Raw genomic sequence first — 26,285 nt, forward strand, 5'->3', positions numbered from 1 at the left:
TAAGAGCGCCAAACAAACCTTGGACATTTGGCAATTTCAGTGGATTATATATATGTACCTTTTTAATGAGTACCCTTCTTTTAGGGCAGTCAGCAGCTGAAAAATTTGCTAGACATCTGTTTTGGATAGTGTATGGAAAGGGGTTACCCCACTTTTATTTTTTTTCTGTTGTCTGTCTCCCTTTGGATGAATGTCCCTTCACTTCCTTTTTCTAGATTTACAACATAAAATAAAAGGAAATCTTCCCTCCCAGAGCTTGACTTTCTCATCACTTATTGTACTATGGTCACCAGGACAAATGGAGTGAGCCTCCCCAACTAGTACATAATGTAAACAGCGATAAAAACCTGACAGAGGCTCTAACCCTCCCCCACCCTTCTTCCAAAAATGATAGCACAATTTTAGCTAGACATGCAATCAAGATTTAATACAGTTCTTGATTTTTTATGGAAAAGTTAAAGGTTAGATTCCGCTTGTCCAGGAAATAGTCTGTGCAGTCAAGGGACCCCACTAAGTATTAAAAGAAAAACTGTACAGCTTTGTTAAATACAGTCAAGAGGCCCCAGTAGATATCAGTGGCGGCTGGTTCTGAAGGATTTTGGGGGAGCGTGGGCGGCCCCCTCCAGGTCCGCACTTACCCTACGGCGGAGCTCCCCTGGACTGTCTGTAAAGCAGGCTTCTCCTCCAGTCTCTCCTCCCTCGCCCTCTGGCTGCTGTCATCTATAATTGTCCTCTGTGTACACAGTACTGATTTTCCCCGGTGCGGAGTCGCATGTTGCACACTCTCTATGCCCGGCCCTGGTCACATGACCTCCCTCCCTCCCTCTCTCCCTGTAGGACTCGCCAACAGCGGCGGGCACACGAGGGGTTAAGCCACTTGTCGGGCCGGAGGCGCTCTATTCCCCCAAACACTCCGTCACCGCTCCCTTTCGCCTCACTTGGTTGGATCGGCTGATCTGTCAGTTATGAAGAGGGTGGTGTCTCTTTCAATGGCCAATGCTGATTCACTGGCATTGCGGGGTGGGAGGGCTTGGGGCCGTAGAGCCCCGAGGACAGTGTAAAACTGACCAATTGGGGCCTCGGCATGTGGTCACGTGTCTGTGAGGGGATGAAGGACCTGGTAGAAACCTATTGGTCCGGGGCCCCTGCGCCCCTTGTGGACCGGCCGCCCCTGGTAGATATAAAAAGAAAACTGCAGCTTTGTAAAATATTTATTATCATTGTCATGCCTCTAGGCCAGGGGCCCCCAAAATTTGTAAACAAAGGGCAAGTTTACTGTCCTTTAGACTTTAGGGGGGCTGAACTGTGGCCATTGGGATTACAAAAGATCCTGATGTCAGTGGGAACAATGCCCTATTTTTGGTATTAGTGCAAGGAGTAGCGACCCATTTTTGGTGTTAGTGGGAGGAATTGCATTCCATCATTGGTTTCACTGGGCCCTATTTTTGGTATCATTGAGAGGAATTGTACCCCATCTGTGGTGTTATTTGGAAGAATTGCACCCCATCATTGGTGTCATTGGGAGGAATTCTGCCCTTTCATTAGTGTCAGTGGGGGAGGGGGGAGAATTATGCCCTATTTTTGGTATTAGCGGATAAAAATAGTGCCCCAAGGGCCAGATAAAAGCAAGCAAAGGGCCACAGTTTGGAGACCACTGCTCTAGGCCATTTGTGCCCCCTTTGGAAGACTGGTCAAAAAACTCCCGTTTAGTAATACCTACATTCTGTCTGGTTACTAGGACAAAAACTACATTTTATAATTTCAGTAATACTGGAAGGAAGTGTTCAGTGTTTTTTTGTGTCCCAGTAACAAGGCAGGATGTGTTGATTGTTAACCAGGAGTTTTTTGGCCAGGCTACGAAGGGGATAAATGGCCTATAGGTATGACAATACTACTAGTGAATGCTTTACAAAGCTGTAGTTTCTTAATATCTGTTGGGGCCTCTTAACGGTGTAGAATATTTTTGGGAAAAGGTGAATGTAGCCTTTAAACTGGTCCCACCTGTTGAGTCAAAGTTGGTCTATGGAGTCTCTCTTCTCCATAACCTTGCGAGCACTCCTCCACCTCTTCCTCCTAAGCCAAAACTGACACTAAAATCCCCAGTGTTGGAGGGTAGGGGTACTAGACGTCAATCCCTTGGTCATGTGAAAATGTTTGGGTCTAACATTTGGTCGTGAGGCCCAAACATTGTTGCATGGACAAAGCATTGGGTATGTTCATTGACTGTAATGGAGGAAGTGCTGACAAGTTGAGTATGGGTGGGTCAGGAGGGTCACTTTACATAGACATGGTCACTTTACCCTAAATTGGCAATATGGTAGTGTCTCTGACGGACGACAGGTGAAACCTTTGATCTCTTGGGGAGTTGGGAGCACCAATACCATCCAACATTGATGGATGGGCTGGATGGCATATCCCCTGTAGACAATGGCAATTCCTTTCATTTCAAATTGAAATTCAGACACAATTTCTGTTATTCAGAGATTTGAATGTATCCAAATCACAATGAATTGGAAACCGAATTAGAATTTTAAAATGAAAAAGAATGTTAAACTGAATTTGAATTCTAAAATGAATTAGAATTTGAAACTGAATTATAATTCAAGTTCAAAATGGAAACCTATTACAATAAATACAGTAAGGTATAAAAGTGAAAAAAGATGATGATTCCTACTTAGGCTGCATTATAGAACAGAATAAAACAGAATAGAAAATAAAAGAATAGAATAAAACAGAATACAACAAAACGAATATATAGCCATCTTTCAAAATTCAAATCAATTTGAAACAAACGCACTTATAAAATAAATCCAAATATACGTAATGATTTCAGAAAATGAATCGTTCCAATTTAATGAATATAACGAAATAATTATTAACTTAACGAATGAAACTGAACCGAAACAAGTTTTTTTGTCGTGCAAATCTCTAAACCCATGCTTGGGTGCCTTGTTTCCTCCAGCGATGGATGTAACAGCTGGTGGGAAGAAATGCCATCAACCTGGTCCTTCTCTTATCTGTGTCTATATCACTTAGCATATCCCTGCTGCAGCCTGGCTCTGAATGAAGCCTCATATCCAGTAACTAGACCTTTGCCAGTAGGATCTGTAAATATGAGCCATTCCCCGCTGAGGTCTTTGTCCCCCCCTGGTAAGTACACGCACATTGCTCAACTATTTTCCATCTTCAGTCTGCAAAACATATTTCCCAGCCTAGTCCCTGGAAAATAAACTTCAGATGTATCACAGGAGGAACATATATAGCGATGCCAAGGATTAGTCATGGAAATATCTCCTTCAGGTTTACCGAGTGACGTTAGGAGAAGACGAGCCAGACAGGGTTTCCTGAACTCAAGCTATAAAGAAAGACTTCAAACAAAACCCAGCGTTGGCTCTGCATTTTATGTTCTGGTATGTTAACATGCTCAATACTGCCTCACTTAAAGTGGAACTATGGGAAATGTCAAAAATGACACATGACGCAGCTTTGCACCAGCATAAACACAGCAGTTGTGGTTTTCCGCATCCTCCATAACATAGTTTTATTACCTGTTGATCCTGCCAGTAAATTTGGTATTTTTCTACTTTCTGTAAACGTTGGCAACCCTTCTCTTAAAGTGGTTGCAAACCCTTACAACACACTTTGACCTACAAGTAAGCCTAGATTAAGGCTTACCTGTAGGTCCAAGAAATATCTCCTAAACCTACACGGTTTAGGAGATATTTGCCGAAAAGACAGGCACGGCTGTCTACGCACTGAGCCAACGGTCAACGGCGATATGCCACGAGTGGTGGCTCCCGTGCGCATGCGCGGGAGTGACGTCATCGTGGCTTCGCCGAATGACAGCGGCGGAGCAGTGAGACCCACCGAGAAGATGGATGCGCCGGACTACAGGGGACAGCGGTGACATCGCTGGCTCTTGTGTCAGGTAAGTGACACATAATGGACTACTATGCGATGGGATGCGATGCATAGTAGTCTATTATGCTTTACCTTTGCAGGGAATGAAAGAGGAAGTAAACCCATCAGGGTTTACTTCCTCTTTAATACAGTGAAATTGCACAGCAGTGTTGTCATCCTGTGGACAGGGTGGTCTTAGACTGATACAAAGTTTAACCATAGCTTCCCGCGGTCCTGATTTCGAGGTCCCTCTTTCCTCTTCATTTGGCCCTCATTTTGGTCTGATCTATATAGTTGTATATAAAATGCACTATTTATTTGATTAGGTGGTATAGGGTGCCCGCGACTTTACACTGCATTTTTCTGCAGGTACCAGATACGTGTTGGCGGCGTGGCGCTGGCCGGGGCATGATGTTTTACATTTTCTGGGACTGTCCAAAAATCAAACCGTTTTGGCAGGGAAACCTGGGCAGCATGCCTTCTGCACCTCAAATATGGCCCATCAAAAAATATAAAGCCTCTCTCACAATCCGACCGTTAAATGCTGCGAAGGATTATATTCCTTTGCGCTGGAAATCTGTGACTCTGCCTTCGAGCTCTCTTTGGTATGCCAAAATTAATGAATTTAGGGACATGGAGGATCTTACGGCCACCTTGTACAATTGTGAGGAGACCTTTCTGGACACTTTGAGACCGTGGCAATATTTTGTATACACTGATATCTATTTACGGGAGGTTTCGCCACCCGATTGAACTACTGGGGATCGCTAGATTATGACCCTGGGCACATGATCCCGCTTCTCTGTTTTATGTTTCTTTGCTTCATCTTTTTCTCCTCCCCAGCCTCTCCTTTGTCACTATATATATATATATATATATATATACACTTTAAAGAAACCACCCTTTTATGTCCTTAGAGTTAATATTATCAATTCAAAAAATTCCACAACTAATGTTTAGAGTTTATTTTTTATTTTTAATAAATACTATTTTTCTATAAACAATAAAAAAAAAAAATCTATCCTTTTTGATGAACAGATGGCTGTTCCCAAGTTCCATCCAGTCCATCATTCACAGTGTTCTCTGCTGGCCTCCACCTGTGCCATCTCCTGTGAGCTTAGTAAATACGTGTCGATGAAAGTGAAGAGCTCGTCTGATGTTGTGGGTTGCCGGTAGCGTTCCCGGTCCACGCCGTACTTGTCCAGAAGAACCATATTGAAATAGGACTTTGTGATACGTAGAGCCTGCCTGCATGCAAAAAAAAAAATGATTTGGGGGGGAAAGGAAGAAACATATTGTGTGATGGTACATCGGTCAAGTGCAACATTGATTAAAAACCTTTTTTTAATACAAATATCTATGAAATAATTGAAAATACTATACGTTCCCTTGTTAGCAGATTTGCCTTCTAGCACTGGTTCCAATCTCAGTCAGGACACTATGGGCTGTATTTATAAAAATTTGCACAGCTGTCCAGTGAAAATGCTGGTACATACGATTTGTGCGAATGGGGCAAAGTGAATGTAGTAAGGTTATTTCCTGTGCTGGTCAAATGTTTTTCATTATTTTAAAATGGAAAATACTGCACTTGGCCACTAGATGGTGCCAAAAAAGAATACATTTCTATGATATGTAATGCCATCTAGTGCCCAAATGTAGTATTTTCCATTTTAAATTGATGAAAATCATTCAACCAGCTAATAACCTTAATTTTTTTGCTTCATTCACACAGAACAAGTGTACATACACTATCACTGGACAAATTGCTATACAAATGTTTTATAAATAACCCCCTTATCTGTATGGCGTTTGCATGTTTTCCTTGTGCTTGTGTGGGTTTCCACTGGGTACTCCAGTTTCCTTCCACACTTCAAAGATATGATGGTAGGTTAATTGACTAATGTCTAAATTGGTTCTAGTATGGCTATGGTTGCCACCTTTTCTTCAAGCTAAACCCAAACACTTTAGCGGCCTGGGACAGCTTCGGGTGATACAAGGAGAGTAGTAATTCAATGCGCATAGCGTGCTGCAGCGAATAGTGGGTGTGGCCAAATTGCTCTTGCTGACATCACCCTGCCCCCAGGCAGCCGCCTACAGTGTGACTATCTTGGTTACTTGGGGAGTCACAGCCTAATCTGAATAATGTGTTTGGGTTTCAGTCTGTCTGAAACCCGGACACATGATTCAAAACCTGGACTGTCTGGGTGAATCTCGAACAGGTGGCAACCCTAAGTATGGCCCACAAGCCTAATCTTCACCCCCACCTTGTCTCAGCAGAGGAGGACAGAACTCCTCTGCCAGATCCTGCGCAGCCACAGAGAGGCTCATCTCTGTTCCTCCCCGTCTCAGCAGTCAGCAGCAGAGAGAAGGGCAGGACTCCTCCTACAGATCCTGCGCCAATCTGTGCAGTGGCAGCACCCCCTCGTCTCCCCCTTTCCTGGTCTCAGCATTCAGCAAACTCTGGCAGATGACTCCAGCCCTCCTCTGGACCTCCTCCAAGCTATGCACTCTTTGCTTTCCAGCTCCACCTCCAGCTTCTTTCTTGAAGCAGTACAAGGTAAGGGGGGTGCACTGTGATGTAAGGGAGGGTGGGAGACACTTGATTTCTGATGGTGGGGGGACTCTTGACATCTGATGTAAGGGGGCGGGTTGGGGGGTGCTCTGGACATCTAGTCTTACAGACACAAGAGCAACCATAATGTGGCCCCCAATGAAATTGAGTTTGATACCTCTCCCTTTGACTGTATGCTCCTTGAGGGCAGGGACTTTGAATGTACAGTATGTAAAAAGCGCTACATAAATTGTTGGTTATATACACTATATTGTCAAAAGTATTGGGATACCTGCCTTTACACACACATGAACTTTAATGGCATCCCAGTCTTAGTCTGTAGGGTTCAATATTGAGTTTGCCCACCCTTTGCAGCTTCAACTCTTCTGGGAAGGCTGTCCACAAGGTTTAGGAGTGTGCCTATGGGAATGTTTGACCATTCATCCAGAAGTGTATTTGTGAGGTCAGGCACTGATTTTGGATGAGAAGGCCTGGCTCGCAGTCTCCGCTCTAATTCATCCCAAAGGTGTTCTAGGTCAGGACCCTGGGCAGGCCAGTCAAGTTCCTCCACCCCAAACTCACTAATCCATGTCTTTATGGACCTTGCTTTTTACACTGGTGCGCAGTCATGTTGGAACAGGAAGGGGCCATCCCCAAACTGTTCCCACAAATTTGGGAGCATGAAATTGTGGCTTGGTTTGCTGATGCCTTAACAGTTCCCTTCATTGGAACTAAGGGGCCAAGCTCAAACCCTGAAAAACAACCCCACACCATAATTCCCCCTCCACCAAATGATTTGGACCAGTGCACAAAGCAAGGTCTATAAAGACATGGATGATCAAGTTTGGGGTGGAAGAACATGACTGGTCTGCACAGAGTCCTGACCTCAACCAGATAGAACACCTTTGGAATGAATTAGAGTGGAGACTGCGAGCCAGGCCTTCTTGTCCAACATCAGTGCCTGACCTTACAAATGCTCTTCTGGAAGAATGGTCAAACATTCCCATAGACACGCTCCTAAAGCTTGTAGACAGCCTTCTCAGAAGAGTTGAAGCTGTTATAGCTGCAAAGGGTGGGCCAACTCAATATTGAACCCTACGGACTAAGATTGGGATGCCATTAAAGTTCATGTGCGTGTAAAGGCATGCGTCCCAATACTTTGACAATATAGTGTATAAATACCTGTAATCATAAAAACAGACTGTTCACAATAAATTCTTATGTCAGTAGCATCATCTCCATGGCTACCAATTCACCCACTGGGTATGGGGTCTGATTACTTGCACTGGACTGAGATGTGGCTACCAGTTCCAGGCCGAGGGTAAGCAGAAGGACTGTTGCCTTGGGTGCCTCAGGATGAGGGGGCCCAAAAATAGGATTTTTTTCGTCATACTTACCTGTAAAATCCTTTTGAGTATATCATGGGACACATTAGTTAGGCTAATATTCATTACCTGCTGGGTTATACTTCATCTCCAGGTGACTAGGCGCTGGTAGAGCAAAGGTCTTTCGACAGGAAGTGACCCTGTACCTAACCCCTTCCATATAGGAAGTACTTCAGTTTTGTAGCAAGCACTGAATCCTCAAAAAGAGGGGAGGGACCTCTGTGTCCCATGATGTACTCAAAGTAAAAGATTTTACAGGTAAGTATGACCAGGACCGTTTTTAAGGCAGGGCAAAAGGGGCAGCTGCCCTGGGCCCCATCATTGTAGTGGGGCCCAAAGCAGTTGCCTCATACTTGCCAACTATCCCAGTTTAAATTCCCTTAACCCTTGAAGTTTTAGTCCCGTGCTGTGTCCCGATATCTCAGTGTAAACATCTGCTGCTGCCCAGCTCTGCTCTATTGCCATGTGCAGATGACTCACCTGCAGACCCTGTGTTTACATGTAAATAACCTGCATTGATATGTAAATAGTGGCAGCATTAATATGTAAATAGTCGTGGACTGCGGCATTGATATTTAAATAGAGGCGGCATTCATATGTATGTCATGTCCCCCTGAGGTCACAGCCACCATAACTTCTGCTGAATGCTGCCCACTGGGAGGTAAAGGAGCATGCTTGAAAGTCCTGACTACAGTTGTGGTCATTAAGTCTAACATCATGTTCTGCAAAAGTAAGAAAATTGGAGGTGGAACCCTTAAATAACATGGTGCTGGAGCACCCAGAATTTTGGTGCATGTGAATACGCAGGCAGGCAGTGAGGAGATGATGTGCTGTATCCTTTAGCAACCAATCAGTGAACAGTAATGCTGTGCACTAACCTCTTGCAACCAATCAGTGAGCAGTAATAATGTGCAGTAACCTCTAACAACCAATTAGTGAGTGGTAAGGATGTTCAGGGACCTCTAGCATTCAATCAGTGAGCAGTATTGATGTACAGTAATCTCTTCTCTAGCAATCAATCAACAAGCAGAAGTCATGTGCTGTAACCTCTAGAAAATAACAGTGAGCCATAATGTGTGCCGTAACCTCTAGCAGCCAGTCAGTGGGCGGTAACGATACACTGTAACCTCTGGCAACCAATCGCATTCGCTGCCTGATCTAATTCAGTAAACTGATTTTGAGTCTAGCTGCTACTTATTGTATGTCTGAAAGCACGTGGAGAGCGAAATTATATGGAAGATGGGGCCCAAGAAAATGTTTGCCCAGGGTCCAATCAATATTAAAGACAGCCCTGAGTATGAAAAAAAATCAGATTTTCTTTTTCATACATCATGGGACACAGAGTTAGGCTATTATTCATTACCTGCTGGGACGTTCCAGAGCAAAAGCCGTGAGGGGAGGGAGACACCTTGCCAAACAATAGCTATTAGACCCTTTACGGCAGCCTGCAGTACACTGTGGCTGAAAGCCGAATCCTCGGCTGCTCGAACATCCACTTGATAACATTTTGTGAACCTATGTACTGAAGACCAGGTAGCAACCTTACAAATCTGAGCCACAGATACCTGATGGTGAAAAGCCCAGGAGGTTCCTACACCCCTGGTAGAATGAGCTCTCACCCTAAAGGGAGGAGCTTTACCTTTCAGACCATAGGCCTGAATGACCAATTGACGGACCCAATTGGCAATGGAAACTTTGGAAGCTGCCTGCCCCTTCTTGGGTCCTCTTGGTAAAACAAAAAAGGAGTCTGATCCTCTAATTTCTGCAGATCTGGACAAATAAATCTTGACTGCTAGGACAACGTCCAAAGAATGCAGATGTCTCTTTCGCCGAACTAGGCTGAGAAAAAAGGAAGGCAAAATAATGTCCTGATTTAAATGAAATGCCGACACCACTTTTGGCAAAAAGGATGGAACAGGTCGTAACACAAGGTGAAGGAACAAGCACGGTTGCCTGCTTGAAAGGGCTGCCAACTCCGACACCCTTCTAGCTGAGGTGATGGCCATCAGGAAGGCCAGCTTGCGTGACAGCACGTATAATGGAATTTCCTTGATCGGCTCAAATGGTTGTTTCTGTAACACAGACAGCACCAAGTTCAAGTCCCAAGGACACATAGGTAACTTAATGGGGGGAAGCAAGTGAGTTGCCCCCTGCAGAAAGGTTCAGACCAGTGAATGGGAGGCTAAAGGCCTTTGGAAAAATACTGATAGGGCCGAAACTTGACCTCTGATTGTACTCAAAGCCAATTTGATTTCCACAGCTAACTGTAGAAAAGAATTCTCCCAATGACGTATTTTTGAGGATGCCATTTTTTTGGCTTCACACCAAGCAATATAAAGTCTTCCAGACCTTATTATTATTATACGGGTTTTATATAGCACCAACAGTTTGCACAGTACTTTACAACATGAAGGCAGACATTACAGTTACATTACAATTTGGTACAAGAGGAATCAGAAGGCCCTGCTCATTAGAGTTTACAATCTAAAAAGGAAGGGTCAATTGATACAAAAGGTAGGCTTCTTTGAAGAGAAGGGTTTTCCGGGATCGTCTAAAGATGGATAGATTAGGGGACAGTCGGACAGATTGGGGTAGGGAGTTATGATAGATCTTCCTAGTGACAGCTTTTCTAGCATTCACTAGGGTAGACACCACAGGTCCCGAGATGCCACGGTCCTTTAACAATAGCTTCAATAGCCTATACTGCCCGTATTTCCAGGATGTTGACTGGCAGGATCTGTTCTGTCCTTGACCAGTTCCCCTGAGCTGTAAGCCCTTCTAGGGTCACTCCCCAGCCTGAGAGACTGTCATCTGTAGTCAGTACTCTCCAAGTTATCGGGAGGAAGGATCTTCCCTTTCGCAGGTTCTGATCCTCCAACCACCAGTTTAGGCTTAAGTGTGCCTGAGGAGATAAGGACATTGAATAATCCAGGGCTTGCCCTCTCCTGTTCCATCAAGATGTCTTGTTGTAGAGGCCTGGAATGGAACTGGGCATAGGGCACCGCCTCTAAGGAGGATACCATCCTCCCTTGAAGATTCATACAGAGCCGAATGGAGGGTTGTCTGGTGCCCTTTATCTGATGCACCTAATGCTTCAGGGCACAGATCCTTGTGGGTGGCAAGAATACTCTTGCTTGGACAGTATCTGGGATCAGACCTAAATACTTTAGTATACTTTGAGCTGGTCTCAAGGTTGACTTTTTGACATTTATGATCCAGCCTAAGCTTTCCAAATACCGCACTGTGCAGGTTATGCTCTGTTCTAGAGCCTGTAGTGAGTGATCTCTGAGCAGGTGGTCGTCTAGATACCCAAGCACCAAGATCCCTTGAGCCCTTATAAGACCTAGTACTGGTGCTAGGACCTTTGTGGACACCCGGGGAGCTGTAGCAAGCCTGAAGGCAAATCACAGGAACCTCTAATGAGGTTGAAAGATAAGTAGGTGTAAATATGCGTCCTTTATATTGATGGAGGCTAGAAAGTCTCCCATCTGGAGTGAAGCTACTACTAAGCAGAGAGACTCCATCCGAAAGGACTGAATCAGTAGATACTGATTCAGGGATCTTAGATCCAAAATGGGCCTCGTGTCCCCGTTGGGTTGCTAAGCACCTTTAGCCTACCAAGCAACACCTGGTGACTCTTGTGACCTGGATAAGGAGAAATGAACTGGTTCCGAGCCTGCTCTTTGTCCCACAGCTGCCTTCTGGAAGCCCTGCATGCTTGGCAACTACAACTTAAATAAACTGGCTGTGCGCTGGAACGTTCTGTGCATGCGCATGCACAAATGCGTGGGCTCGGCGAACGGGTGTGGCTGTATTCGCGTATGATGCAAATCTTTGTGCACCCAGATAAAAGCTATAGCACCTGTGCAGCGAATGCACGTGCGCCATAGCGAACCAAGGCGAAATGGCGCTCCGTCATGCGCCATGATACAGGTAAAAAACAGCCAGACATACAAAAAGGAAACTTTGCAAACACCCATAGCTAGACCAAAAACTCCCCTGTATGGTCACCGCACACAAGTGTCCAGCGTCTAGCTAGCTTGACTGATTGTTACAATTACTGGGACACCCCACAATAATTAAATAAAGGGGTTTCACTTACCTGTCCAGGCGCAGGGCAGCTTAGAAACTAAGAGCCAAATCTTCACCCTTCACGGTGAGTTCCTGTCACTTGAGGACCTTCAAGGACTGGGTATCCTTTTCATGTTTAGGGTCCACTCCATTGGACCTGTATAACACCCTGCATGAATGCCTTAGCGCTGTTGTGTCCAAGATTCTACTTCGCAGGGTCCAGCGCCCCGGAGACCGCATTACAGGCAAAACCTTGCAGGATCTTGAGTCTTCTTTGTGAGGCTTAGGTACCATTTATCTAAGCATATAAAGTCTGTGTCAAATGGATCTGATCGGTCAATCTACTGATTCATTTAAGAACTGTTTGTGGGACTAGAAACCTGGAGCTCAGAGAGCTCAAACAACCGTGCCCTCCACCTTGCAGACACTGGTAAAAAAAGGAAGTACTTCATGTATAGGAGGTGTGACAGAGCGAGGCTTTGGCCTTATGAAATTGGAGGAAAAAAAGACACAGACACAGAGTTTGCATATCTGCGGACTGCAAGACTACAGAGTGTAGCGTTTAAATGGAGAAAACTGCTCTGTCAGTTTTCTCCAGGTTTTGCTAGCTCCAAATGGGATTCTGTAGTTTGGAGATCCCTGAGAGTCATGGGTGGGACGGGATCTCCAACCCTGTGTCTGGGTCTTGATGATGGCAAGCAGGGTGTGTGCCCAGCTGCACACAGCCCATATAATGAGGGGCTGTTGGAAGTAGATGGTGGAGGATGGTGGAGTGTGAGTAGCTTGCTGCTGCTGCTGTTTGAAGAGGGGTCTGCCCTGTGGGAGACTGTAGTGCGTGTAAGGGACTGGGAAAGGCTGATAGCCTTGAGAGTCAGGAAGACTAAGGAAGTCGGTGAGTCCAGGGGGCTGGAAAGAATTGATAAATCTGTTGGGAGCAAGCAGAGGAACTGCTGACAATTGAGAGCCAGGTGGCTTGGTATGTTTTCATTTGTGTGCTGAATGAAGTTAAACCCCTGCGTGGGATTCCTGGATGGACTATTGTTTTGTTTTTCCTTTAATAAACGTGGGCTACCAGGCCCTTAACTATAAATGCCTGCCTGATGTGGACTGAAAATGCATCTAACCACTTGAGCTAAACACCCCAATGTCACAGAGGGTTTATATAGGGGATCGATTCCTGTCTAAAGACCTTTGGTCTACCAGTGTCACTGTCCATTCACCTGGAGATGAAGTAAAACCCAGCAGATAATGAATATTAGCCTAAGTCTGTGTCCCATGATGTATGAAAAAGAAATAATAAAAAAAAAAACTGATGTGCAACCTATCCTGCTGATGTAGTTCCCAGCTCATGGAAGAGGGGACACATTGTCCTTTTTGCCTTTGGGTGCTAAAGGACCTTATTACAGCACTGGTGGCTGCCAGTCATTGTCATTCCTCAATCTAATGCGGTGCATTACTCGGCAACACAGTATTACACGACAACTGCAGTGGCTGGAAAAGACCAGTGTACAGTGTAAATATAGGTAAATACTCCTGTACAAATAAAATATAATTCATTTTATAAAATAGAACGTTAAAACACAGATTGAGATACCTTAGTTGTTCAATGAGATCCACTGAGAGTTGCTGAGACCGAACCCGTCCCACTTCCCTTGGCTCCTCTCCAACCAGCTCCACCACTACAACATGTCTCTGATCCAGGCTGCAGCTCGCCCCCTAGGATTAAATAAATGACATTGAGTAGTCGGTAATGTCTCAGTTCTCTGGCTGCACACTTGATGACAAAGCTGCTATGATTTCAGATTTGGAAAACTCTCTTCTAGATGTATTCAGAATTTAGACCATGACACATAAAAATATAACCAGGATCAAACAGCATATTTTATATATATATTTATTTTTATTTTTTATATATATATATATATATATATATATATATATATATATATATATTTTTTTTTTTTTTTTACGGGACCAGGCTTCTTCTATGTTGGTAGTTTTCTTGTAGTGGTGAGAAATAAAGAGGCCCTGTACTGGTGAAGCTCAAAAGACACAGAAAGTCCATAGGACTAGTCACCAATATTACCTTTGGTCTCCCTGCAGCTCATCTTTTACTGTTATTGATTTACCAACTCTTGTTCTATGCTCTATCTCTGTTTTTTGAAGGGGCCATTTTATTCAAGAAGCAGGGCTTTGCTTCCTCATATTGGAGCTCTCCCCGGTGACTGGTTAACTAATATTCAAAAATTAGTAAGAGGAGCCAGAGTGGATGAAAGAGTGGATGAAAGAGAAGCAGGGAGATCCTTGCACTGCAGGACTTCAGATACAGCTTTCTCTCCAGCAAGGAGGACAAAGAGCAGCAGAGTAGTGAAATCCCCAAACCTGGTAAGACTTGCAGCCAGAGGCAGCAGTGCCTTGGATTATCTCACACTACAAATATACAGTTATGAAGCTAAAAAGCAAACAGGGCTCTGCTCTTTTCAGAAGGAATTCAAGACAAAAACTTAGAATTTTCAGAGTATTTCTTAGACACAATTAACATGTCTAGATGTTACCTATGAGAAAAAAAAAATCTTTACTTTTTGAGATTAGGTCCACTTTAATGTTACCAATACTGATTGGGTCCACTGATCCACCATTGGAAAGTTACTGGGAACTGTGGCACAAACAAAAACACTGCATAATGCCACAATTGCACAGGACACTGGTGATGGTACCAGGAATCAATGCACTGTTCTTTTATTTAGTACATATTCTGATCTGGGGGTGGGGGGCAGGGGGTAGTAGCACCTTTCAAAGCACTAGCAAAGACAATAATTAAACTAACGGTCTTGGTTCCTCTTCTTTAATACTAAGTAACACATGTATTGTATCATTAATAGTTTACCCACCTGCAGAGCCGCGCTCTGGAGTCGGTAGTATCGGTCGGAGGCACTGGGAGCAGAGATTATCAGCAGTCTCTGCTTCTCAAAGAACTGATCCACAAATGCGCCAGCTGAATTAACATTGACATTGATCTGCATAGCTGAAAAAGAAGATTTGCACATTATGCAGGCATAGTACAGCTGTCCACAATTATGAAAAGCTGGCTACAAAATGATGGTGTAGGATCCTTTAGTAAGTTCAGGGTCAAATTATCCACAAGGCAACCAAGGCAGGGGGGGCCCTGTGGATGGCCATCTACAACCTTCATGCACCTGCAGTAAACCAGAAGGATGTGCTATTGGGTCAAGCTTTGCACCGGCTTGTTACTGCATAATGGAGGATTCACTTATAGGCAGTTTGTGTCTGGTGGGGTAGGCTATGCCATTACTGTACAAGAAGTTCAATATGGATGGCTTCTCTGTTGTCTGATGGGGTAGACCAGGCATGTCCAAAGTCCGGCCCGCGGGCCAATCACAGCCCACGTTCCGATTTCGGACAGCCCGCCTGGTAATTTTGAGAGCTATATCTTTTGTGGCCCCCAACGAATCCTCGAGTGCCTGGGGTCACAAAAGATGTACATGCTGGCTGCCTTGGAGGGGACAGGGAGGGGGCGGGACAAGTGCCGTACATACAAGAGTATTTCCCTGTTTACATGGTGACCTCTGTAAAAGGAAGTCTCGTCTCCTGCGCTGCCATTGGATGACTGTTCTGTCCATCATAGGATGCAGGACTTTCTATTAAAGAGGCCGCTGAGAAAACAGGAGTTTCTCCTGTATGCCTGTTGGTGCTCGTTCCGCCTCCTCCCTGTCCCCTGCAGATGCAGGCTGCAGATGGGCATTAGGCTGCACTGATGGCAATGGTGAGTCTGCATTCATGTCAATGTGGGTACTGCATTTAGGACAATGTGGGTGCTTCATTCATGACAACGGGTTTGCTGCATTCATGGCAATGGTGGGTGCGCATGCACCATAGACATTGGTGGTCTCCTTTTTTGTAAATATTTCCTAAACCTGTGCAGTTAGTCTGTTTACCAGCCTAGATGCTATGATTTTAATTACATTTTTGAAATAAAGTTGAATAATTCGGAGTGCGGCTTTTGGGAGAAGTCATTACCTTAGAGCGGTAATTCTTTGTACCCAAATGCCTATTGCTGGGTTCCTGAAAAGTAACGTGCCTCTAGGAGGGGAAATAGTGTTGAAGAAGGTGTACAACTTAGAGACCAAAGCTTGCATAGAGTACTTACGGGTACAAGTAGCTGGTGCTCCGGCCCACTGCCCGCTGAACTGGCACACTCTGAGCGCCAGCCCCTGGCGTTCATAGCTTCCTTCACAGTGATACTCGCATGTGGATCCATAATTATTTCCGGCACCACTACAGGTAATGTAGCCATGGAGCAGAGGAGTGAGTACCGGGCATCTCTTCACTGCGGGACAAAGAAAGCCACAGAGCTGACAATTATAACATTCTTTGTACTCGTTTTAGGACCTTATTGTTACTTGCATTATATACACTATATTGCCAAAAGTATTGGGACGCCTGCCTTTACACACACATGAATTTTAATGACACCCCAGTCTTAGTCCGTAGGGTTCAATATTGAGTTGGCCCACGCTTTGCAGCTATAACAGCTTCAACTCTTCTGGGAAGGCCGTCCACAAGGTTTAGGAGATGTGTCTATGGGAATGTTTGACCATTCTTCCAGAAGCACATTTGTGAGGTCAGGCATTGATGTTGGTAAAGAAGACCTGTCTCAAAGTCTCCACTCTAATTCATCCCAAAGGTGTTCTATCGGGTTGAGGTCCAGCGTGGCACGACCGCGCAATTATCAGTTAAAGTAACGCAGTGCCATATTGCAAAAAATGTAATATATTGTAGCTTGCCAGTTCCTACATATGATGGCTGCATTAGTGTTCTTTTTTTTTTAGCTTGTTTTCCTTTATTTTCTCCTGGTGATCCTGTTAGTAACACTTTTCCTATCCTAGGATGACAACATACAGCCACCATACTCTACCTGTGAAGGAGCAAGGTGGTGCCCTTAAAGCAGAGGTTCACACAAAAATGGAACCTCCGCATTTCGGAACCCCCCCCGGTGTCACATTTTGCACCTTTCAGGGGGGAGGGGGTGACCTGTATAATACAGGTATTTACACCGACTTCCGGGCATAGATAGCCGTATAATGTGCGGGTATCTATGCCACTTCCCCCCCCCCCCATCCCGGAGACAGAAGGGACCATCCGGATTGCGCAGCGCCTGTCGCGCATGCACAGTAGGGAACCGGGAAGTGAAGCCGCAAAGCTTACTTCCTGATTCCCTTCCGATGGTGGCGGCGGCAGCACCCGAGAGCCAAGCGACAGATCGGCTTCGGGTGCCGACATCGCGGGTGCCGACATCGCGGGCGCCCTGGACAAGTAAGTGTCCAAATTTTAAAAGTCAGCGGCTGCTGACTTTTAAAAAAAGAAAAATGTTGGCGGAACTCCGCTTTAAGAAAGGACTGCAGAATATCTCCTCCTCTCCTCATTTCATAGGATGGGGAGAAGTCTTCTGTAGTCAACAGATGTGAACACGGCATGGGTGATAACACAGAGTGCCCAGGACATTGGCGTGCCCCAGGACAGTACTGGATTTCTGGCAGGATCAACAGTACATTTTTTGCACTTATGGAACAGATGTCACAAAATGCTTTCACAGGTATGTTTAACAGAGCAAAAGGGAGCAATTAAGAGAAGGTCATTGTTGGGGTTTACAACCTCACCCCACTGGTTTCAATTACATTTTACAGTCAAAGGATTAGCAAGACCACCAGATAAGTAGCCCCTTAGGACAGAAGTGAGTAGTGGCATTTTATTCCCTTCTCTCAAAGGGGAAAAAAAAGGAAAAAGTTCACACGTCCCTGGGTGGGCTTGAACCACCAACCTTTCGGTTAACAGCCGAACGCGCTAACCGATTGCGCCACAGAGACCTGTCTATGATTTAGTTCAGAACTTCGCATCTTGTTTACAAAGGTCAGCGTCCTATTTATTGTCAAGGTTTGGGTGGAATGTCCAAATATTTTTATTCATGATAATGCAATTTTATTACTGTACCTACATTAGTTTAAGTTATATTAAACCTACTACATATGATTTTAAAAATAGTATTTTCTAAAGCACTTAGCAACCAGTTGGTGCTATATACATCCTGAATAATAATAATAATAGTAATAATAATAATAAAAATAATAATAAAAATAAAGCACTTGTCAAACTGTTTGTGCTATATAAATCCTGAATAATAATAATAATAATAATAATAATAATAATAAAGCACTTGGCAAACTGTTGGTACTATATAAATCCTGAATAACAATAATGATAATAATAGTAATAAAGCACTTTTAGTCTTATGCCTCGTACACACGATCAGACTTTCCGGCAACAAAACCGTGGATTTTTGTTCGAAGCTCGTTGGCTCAAACTTGTCTTGCATACACACGGTCACACAAATGTTGTCGGAAATTTCCAAACGTCAAGAAAGCGGCGACATACAACACGTACGACGTGCCGAGAAAAATGACGTTCGATAGCCAGTGCGGCTCTTCTGCTTGATTCCGAGCATGCGTCGGAATTGTGTACACACGATCAGAATTTACGACAACCGATTTTGTTGTCGGAAAATTTGAGATGCAGCTCTCAAATTTTTGTTGTCGGAAATTCCGACAGAAAATGTCCGATGGAGCCTACACATGGTCAGAATTTCTGACAACAAGCACACATCGAACATTTGTTGTCGGAAATTCTGACAGTGGCATTATGCCCTGTACACACGGTCCAAAATCCCAAATGTTGGGTTGTCACCAGAACAGGAATAGAGAAGAATTCTCCCAATGGGGACACTAGTTACCTTACCTTACTCTATCCCAAATGGGAAAAAAAAACTGCCCACCTCCTCCATTCACAGAATGCATACTATTCTTTCTCATAACACTTATCCCGCATGCACACGACCGGACTTTGACGGACTTGGTCCGGCTGACTGGAATCCGTCGGACAATTCGATCGTGTGTGGGCTCCAGCTGACTTTGTCTTCCCAAAAGTCCGGCAGACCTAGAAATAAAACTTGATTCAAATCTTTCCAACGGACTCGAGTCCGGTCGAAAAATCTGGTCGTCTGTGTGCTAGTCCGACGGACTAAAACCGACGCTAGGGCAGCTATTGGCTACTGGCTATGAACTTCCTTATTCTACGTCATCACGTTCGAATCCGGACTTTTGGAGTGATCGTGTGTGGCCAAGTCCGTTCGTTTGAAAGTCCGGCGGACCTCAGCTGCAAAGTCCATCGGATTGTCCGCCGGACCAAGTCCGTTGAAAAGTCTGGTCGTGTGTATGCGGCATAAGTGCCCTGTGAATAGAGGATTGGTAAATCAATGACAGGATAACCCCCCCCCTAATCACAGAACACTTTTTATCTGTGGACAGCCTCCTGAAATCGGAGACTGTCCCCCGGAAATCAGGGATGTTCAATCAGTCTAACCCAGGGGTCTCAAACTGGTGGCCCTCTAGCTGTTGTGTAACTACAAGTCCCATCATGCCTCTGCCTGAGGGAGTAATGCTTTTAATGGTCGGCCTTGCAATGCCTCATAGGACTTGTAGTTTCCCAACAGCTGGAGGGCCACCAGTTTGAGACCTCTTCTGGTCTAACCTAAATATCTGTATCCAATCAGTAGGCCCTTGAACTACATAGGTGTTAGCAGATTTAAATATGATTGTAATGTGTGGTGAGCTTAATGGAGCACCACATTACCACCATTTAAAAAAAAAGTTTGTCCCAGGTTCTACGGGTTGCCTTTTTAAAATGTATTGCTGATTAACCTGGACAGGTCATAGGGAGTGGGGGATACCCCAGAGCACTGAACAGTAACAGGAGGACGCTCTTTTCTCTGCAGCTACTTCTGCAGTACTGCGACACCATAAGCAATGTTCCAGGCCAGGCAGGCCCTAGTATTAGTGCACCAGGGGTTAACAGCAGCAACGGACACTAGGTTCCTTCAATCAGGTCTGTACACAGTGTCCCCAGGTGCTTGGATGCCTCCCTCCAGTCTCAGGCAGACAACTCCTTAGTGAATCTTCCAGACTGGATCCCTAGCATAACATCCCTCTTAGCTTCAGGGATTCTAGGAGAATGGGCTCTTCAGCTCTGCCACAGCTGGGGCCTCGATGAGAACAAGTAGAACTTTCAGCAGGGCTGACCAGAAGGGCAGCAGCCCTTCAGACCGGGAACTTCCTCTCTTGGACAAGACAGGGCAGCTCCAGGCTACAGACTATTTACGCTCACTCCCAGCCACCATCTGGACATCCTCCCCCAAGGATTGTCTGAAACTGTGAGGGCTAGGCTCAGCCCTTCCTTCTCTGAGCTGTCGGCTAATTGCCAGCTCCTATCTGTCCACAGTTACTAAGCTGTTGAAGATATCCTGCTCATCAGTCCAGCCTACTTAAGGTGTCCAGCCCAGAGGATCTCTGCCTTCACCTTGGTCACATCTCTAGAGACGTTCTCCTGCTTTCCTGTTTAAAGACTTGCTTGGCTGACATCCCTTCTGGCTCCAGATCCTGCTTTCTGTTTTACTACGCTCATCTCCGGCTCCCTGGTGTTTGGCTTGTCTAACTATCTGTTCCGGTTCCTGAACTCTAGCTATGTTTTGACTAAGTTTGTTCTATTTACCTTTATTATTAAACAAATGTCATTTAACTGTACCTCTGTCTCAGTCTGATTTAATGGTTTCTGACAGAAACAACATAAATATTCAGCTACTGATTTGCTTCATCCAGCCCACTACATTCTAGAATCCTCCAGAAGGCAGGGGGAAGCAATCAAACCCACAGCCAGTAAAGCTAAGAACAGCCCAAAGCATTCACAGGCTGTTCAACTGATTAAAGAAGAGACGCAAGAACTAAATTTGTGTAGCACCCTCTAGCGTGTGCTAGATGTAGGACAGGTTTTTGTAGTGTAAGATTTGTTAGTATAGGTAAATTTAGTTAGCTCAGGGCTAAGCCTGAGCTTTGAATCTGGGTCAGGGTTCAGTGAGTCAGGGCTAGATGACTCATCCTGGTCTAGAGGTTGTAGTGCACTGACAAAAAATTTGTTAGTTTTTCGTTTTATTCGTTTTATTTTTTTTTTGCTTTATTTCGGAAATTCGGAAAAACAAAAATTCGGATTTTCAAATTTGCAAATCTTTAATTTTTGGATTTCCAAATTTCGAATTTTCACATTTCGAATTTCCAAATTTCAGAATTTCGAATTTCAGAATTTTCAAATTCCGAATTTCCAAATTTTCCGGAAATTAAAAAATTAGAAAATTAGAAAATCTGAAAAAAAAATGAAGAAAATCAATAAAATTCAAAATATTAACTATTAAATTATAGGTATTGAAATTTCCTTTCAAATTTGGCTGTTTTGCATTCGTTATTTTAGATAATTCGTAACTTTGGATAAATTCGTACTCGTTACATTCACTAACAGCCAAACTCGAAAGGAAATTCCAATATCTATAATTTAATATTTGTTATTAGTTAGTTATTATTTCAGATTTTCAAATTTTCAGATTTTCAAATTTTCAGATTTTCAAATTTTCAGATTTTCAAATTTTCAGATTTTCAGATTTTCATTCTTATTCTTGGATTTTCAAATTTCCAAATTATTTAATTTTTAAATTTATGAGATTTCAAATATTCGAATTTCCGAATTTTAAATTTCTGAAATTTAGGAAATTTGAAAATTCGGAAAGTCGAAATTCGGAAATTAGGAAATTGAGAATTTGGAATTTCGGGAAATTTGTAATTTCAGAAATTCGGAAATTTCGGAAATTGAAAAGTTCGGACATTTCGGAATTAACGAACTTGTCAAAAGTCGTTAAGATACGAATTCGGAACTAAACGAATTGCACACGTCTAGTGGTAAAATTTGGTGTGCCTGGCTGTGCAGGAGTGGGGGAATCCAGTTTATCTGCAGCCCATAAGTGGGTGCACTACAGTTACCTATCCTAATTAGCAGTAGTAGGGTGCTCTTCAAAAGCTTTTCTGTAACAAATCCATGCAACTTCAAATTGGGCAGTAAAATTATATATACGTATTATATGATTAATTCTGTAGTCTACATCAGTGAACCTAGCTGTCCATTATTGGAATTATGAGAGATTTCTATCCTTCCTGCTCTATTATCTTTTCAAAATAAATTGCCCCTCTCCCTCCATTACTATGGCTGGATCTTACCTTGCACTTTTATTACAAATTTGCAGCTTGCCCGGTTGTATGCCCGATCATAGGCAGTATAGCGGATGATGTGTTCCCCTTCTGGAAATTCGGAGCCTGGTTCTGGGCCTCGGCGAAGGACTCTGGAATTATAAAACAACATTAACCCTAAGCAACAAATAGCTGTTTTTAAAAAGACGTCCCAGAAATCCACATCCACCTACCTGCCGTATATGGCAGTTGTAAGATGATTCATGATCTTATCTGCCAGAAATATTATGGGTTGATGGAATACACACGTGATGGGGTCGGGTACAATAAAAAATGATGCCACCAGCTATAGGAATTACACATGTGTATCATTTATTATTGTTTTTTGGAAAAATAGGCAACTGAGGCCGTGTACACACGCGCGGACTGTTCGCCCAACTTTGTCCGTCCAACAGTTTCGGCAAACAGTCCGCTCAAACTTAGCATGGACGGACATGGCCACACACGACGGACGAACAGTTTGCTGAAACCGTGCGCGATGACGTGAACGGCACGTACGACGGGACGAAAAATACGACGTCCTATACACTGCATTATAGCTTTCGGCGTGAAAATCCTTTCTGAGCATGCGCGGAACTTTGTTTGACGAACAAGCCTACACACGGGCGGACTGTTCGCTCAAACAAGGTTTCAGCGGACAGTTTTTCGGAAATTCCGAAAAACCTTGTCCGTCCAACTGTCCGCTGAAACTGTCCGCTGAAAGCCCACACACGAGCGGACTGTCCGCCCAAACACTGTTCAGCGGACAAAGTTGGGCGAACAGTCCGCCCGTGTGTACGCGGCCTGAGATTGCTTGTCTGATGAAAACTATCAAACATTTTAATCATTTTTGCTTATACAGAGCCTTGAAAAAGTATTCATATCCCTTAAAATTTTCCACATTTTGTCATGTTACAACCAAAAACGTAAATTTATTTTATTGGGATTTTATGTGATAGACCAACACAAAGTGGCACATAATTGTGAAGTGTAAGGAAAATGATAAATGGTTTTCAATTTTTTTTACAAATAAATATTTGAAAAGTGTGGTGCACATTTGTATTCAGCCCCCTTTACTCTGATACCCCTAAATAAAATCTAGTGAAACCAATTGCCTTCAGAAGTCACCTAATTAGTAAATAGAGTCCACCTGTGTGTAATTTAAACTCAATATAAATATAGCTGTTCTGTGAAGCCCTCAGAGGTTTGTAAGAGAACCTTAGTGAACAAACAGTATCATTAAGGCCAAGGAACACACCAGACAGGTCAGGGATAAAGTTGTGGAGAAGTTTAAAGCAGGGTTAGGTTATAAAAAAATATCCCAAGCTTTGAACATCTCACGGAGCTCTGTTCAATCCATCATCTGAAAATGGAAAGAGTATGACACAACTCTAAACCTACCAAGACATAGCCGTCCACCTAAACTGAAAAGTCGGGCAAGCAGAGCATTCATCGGAAAAGCAGCCAAGAGGTCCATGGTAACTCTGGAGGAGCTGCAGAGATCCACAGCTCAGGTGGGAGAATCTGTCCACAGGACAACTATAAGGCCCCTTTCACACTGACGTTCCGTTCAGGCCCGCCTGTCAGTTTTTCAGGCGGACCAGAACGGGTGCTCCATAGAGCTCTATGGAGCGTCGGATGTCAGCGGTGACATGTCCGCTGACATCCGACCCGCTCCGATCCGAAAAAGTGTGACGGAGGAAAAAGCTATTTTTCCATCCGTCTGCGGATCGGATCGGGTGACGACGGGCACTGCGGTCCGTCATCATCCGATCTCCCATAGGGGAGAGCGGCGCTGTGACAGGTCCGTCCCTGCGCAGTGTGCAGAGACGGAGCTGTCATCTCCCTGCTCAGCGGGGATTGGCGGAGTGATCCCCGCTGAGCAAACGGACATCCACGGGGCGGATCAGAACTGATCCGCCCCGTGTGAAAGGACCCTTAGTCGTCTCTCCACAAATCTGCCCTTTATGGAAGAGTGGCAAGAAGAAAGACATTGTTGAAAAAAAGCCATAAGAAGTACCGGTTGTGAGAAGCCATGTGGGGGACACAGCAAACATGTAGAAGAAGGTGCTCTGGTCAGATGAGACCAAAATTGAACTTTTTGGCCTAAAAGCAAAACGCTATGTGTGGTGGAAAAGTAACACTGCACATCACCCTGAACACACCATCCCCACCGAGAAAAACATGGTGGTGGCAGCATTATGTTATGGGCATCCTTTTGTTCAGCAAGGATAGAGAAGCTTGTCAGAGTTGATGGGAAGTTGGATGGAGAAAAATACAGGGCAATCTTAGAAGAAAACCTGTTGGAGACTGCAAAAGCCTTGATACTGGGGCGGAGGTTCACCTTCTAGCAGGACAACAACCCTAAACATAGGAAAGAAAGGGTGGGGGGGGGGGGGGGTCGGGACTTTAACTGAGGTGAGTACACATGGCTGGAAGATGAGTAGATATCAAAAACATGTTTTTATTGGTGAAACAAGGAACATGGCAAAATTACATTATACATGCAGCAATGAATAAAATTGTCAATCACATATTACAGACCATATATAGAAACAATCAATAGCAACCATCCAACCACTGTGAGGTATGGAATGAATCCTGGATGTAGTAAAAACACATGGTAAATGGAAAACTAAAGATAATGTATTGAGTAGGGGCGTCTGCATAAGAATAAGGGCATCCAAATTATTCTGACGCATTTCATGGATAATACCACTCTTCAGGGGCAGGTGCACAAAAAACAAAACAAAACATGAGTAGACCAGTATGATCCAATGTTGTACCCCTCAATGGGGAGGATATTTACAAAAAGAAAGGGAGAGAGTTACTCATCTCTGTGAGTACTTACATCGTAATAACTCTGGAAAATGGGGGGCGAGGAGCCAGAGGCTGTCCAAATTGTCTAAACATACAGCCAGGGCTACAATGGAATGATTTAAATCAAAGCATATTCATGTGTTATAATGGCCCAGTCAAAGTCCAGACCTAAATCCAATTGAGAATCTGTGGCAAGACTTGAAAATTGCTGTTCACAGACGCTCTCCATCCAATCTGACAGAGCTTGAGATATTTTGCAAAGAAGAATGGGCAAAAATGTCCCTCTCTAGATGTACAAAGCTGGTAGAGACATCCCCAAAAAGACTTGTAGCTGTAATTGCAGTGAAAGGGGGTTCTACAAAGTATTGACTCAGGGGGGCGCCATACAAATGTACCCCACACTTTTCACATATTTATTTGTACTTTTTCAAGGAACTGTATTTGTCTATGGGTGGCAGAAGTTTCTGGGCTGAGACTGGAGGGATGCTTTTAAATTTTTTTTACAAATAAATATGTTAAAACCATTTATCATTTTCCTTCCACGTCACAATTATGTGCCACTTTGTGTTGGTCTTTTAGATAAAATCCCAATAAAATACATTTACATTTTTGTTTGTAACATGACAAAATGTGGAAAATTTCAAGGGGTATGAATACCTTTTTAAGGCACTGTAGTTTGTCAGGTTGAAAAAAGCATAGGTCCATCTAGTTCAGCCTTTCTCAGCTTTTGTACTGTACCGCAGAGCAATCCCTAAACTAAAATTTCTGCTCTTGGGGAACCCTTACTAAGGCCAATTTATTGGGAGTTAATGTGGAAAATGGCGGTCAGTAGGAAAAATGCTCCTTACAGTGGTGGTACTGTTACAGATAGCTAAAAAGATAATTGGGTCATGCTTCTGGTTTTGCCAATGGCGTTGGCCCTGAAACCATGCAAGCACCATCAGTTGGAAGGTCCAAAAATCACTATCTACCTCTGGAGGAACTTTGGGGTACCACTGAACCCTGGTTGAGAATAGCAGATCTATCTATAGAAAACCTTCATATACAGAACCCTACACCCACAGTTGATCCAGAGGAAAAAAACTATAAGACATGGTCCAAAAACCACGTAACACAATAAAAATGCAACGTAGTTCTATTCTTGTTTTGACTATTGGTTCTTACCTTGTGATTGCGCCATCAGCTGTATCCTTTACCAATGGGCTTCCCCAGTACACCACGGCCGTTAACTTTCCTGGCTCTGCAACTTTTGTTCGGGAAGGTGGACACTGAATTTTGGGTGGATCCACATCTGATGGAACACAATGAAATTACATTCTTGAAGCCAGCTCTGACCCAAGGTAAATGTCCAGACTTTAAAAAGCTCTCAGTGGAAGTTAACAA

General features: G+C 43.9%; 1 protein-coding gene and 1 non-coding gene across 3 annotated transcripts in view; both read right to left on the reverse strand.

The window, feature by feature from the left end:
* Nucleotides 1-4,855: 4,855 nt before the first annotated feature.
* Nucleotides 4,856-26,285, reverse strand: part of SRPX2 (sushi repeat containing protein X-linked 2) — a 114,889-nt gene continuing 93,459 nt past the window's right edge. For both annotated transcript variants that reach the window (XM_077484805.1, XM_077484810.1), the window contains exons 6-11: nt 26,067-26,193; nt 22,074-22,195; nt 16,076-16,255; nt 14,799-14,932; nt 13,502-13,623; nt 4,856-5,148 (exon numbers count right to left, since the gene is read on the reverse strand). In XM_077484805.1, coding sequence (XP_077340931.1) covers nt 4,968-5,148; nt 13,502-13,623; nt 14,799-14,932; nt 16,076-16,255; nt 22,074-22,195; nt 26,067-26,193 — 866 coding nt within the window. In that variant the 3' untranslated portion in view covers nt 4,856-4,967. The remainder of the gene's footprint in view (nt 5,149-13,501; nt 13,624-14,798; nt 14,933-16,075; nt 16,256-22,073; nt 22,196-26,066; nt 26,194-26,285) is intronic.
* Nucleotides 17,719-17,792, reverse strand: TRNAN-GUU (transfer RNA asparagine (anticodon GUU)). The gene has a single exon. It is a non-coding gene; the product is annotated as a tRNA-Asn (tRNA).

Source organism: Lithobates pipiens, unplaced genomic scaffold, assembly GCF_037356315.1.
Source record: "Lithobates pipiens isolate NorthernLeopardFrog02 unplaced genomic scaffold, aLitPip1_a1.2 Scaffold_1, whole genome shotgun sequence".
Lineage (NCBI taxonomy): Eukaryota > Metazoa > Chordata > Amphibia > Anura > Ranidae > Lithobates > Lithobates pipiens.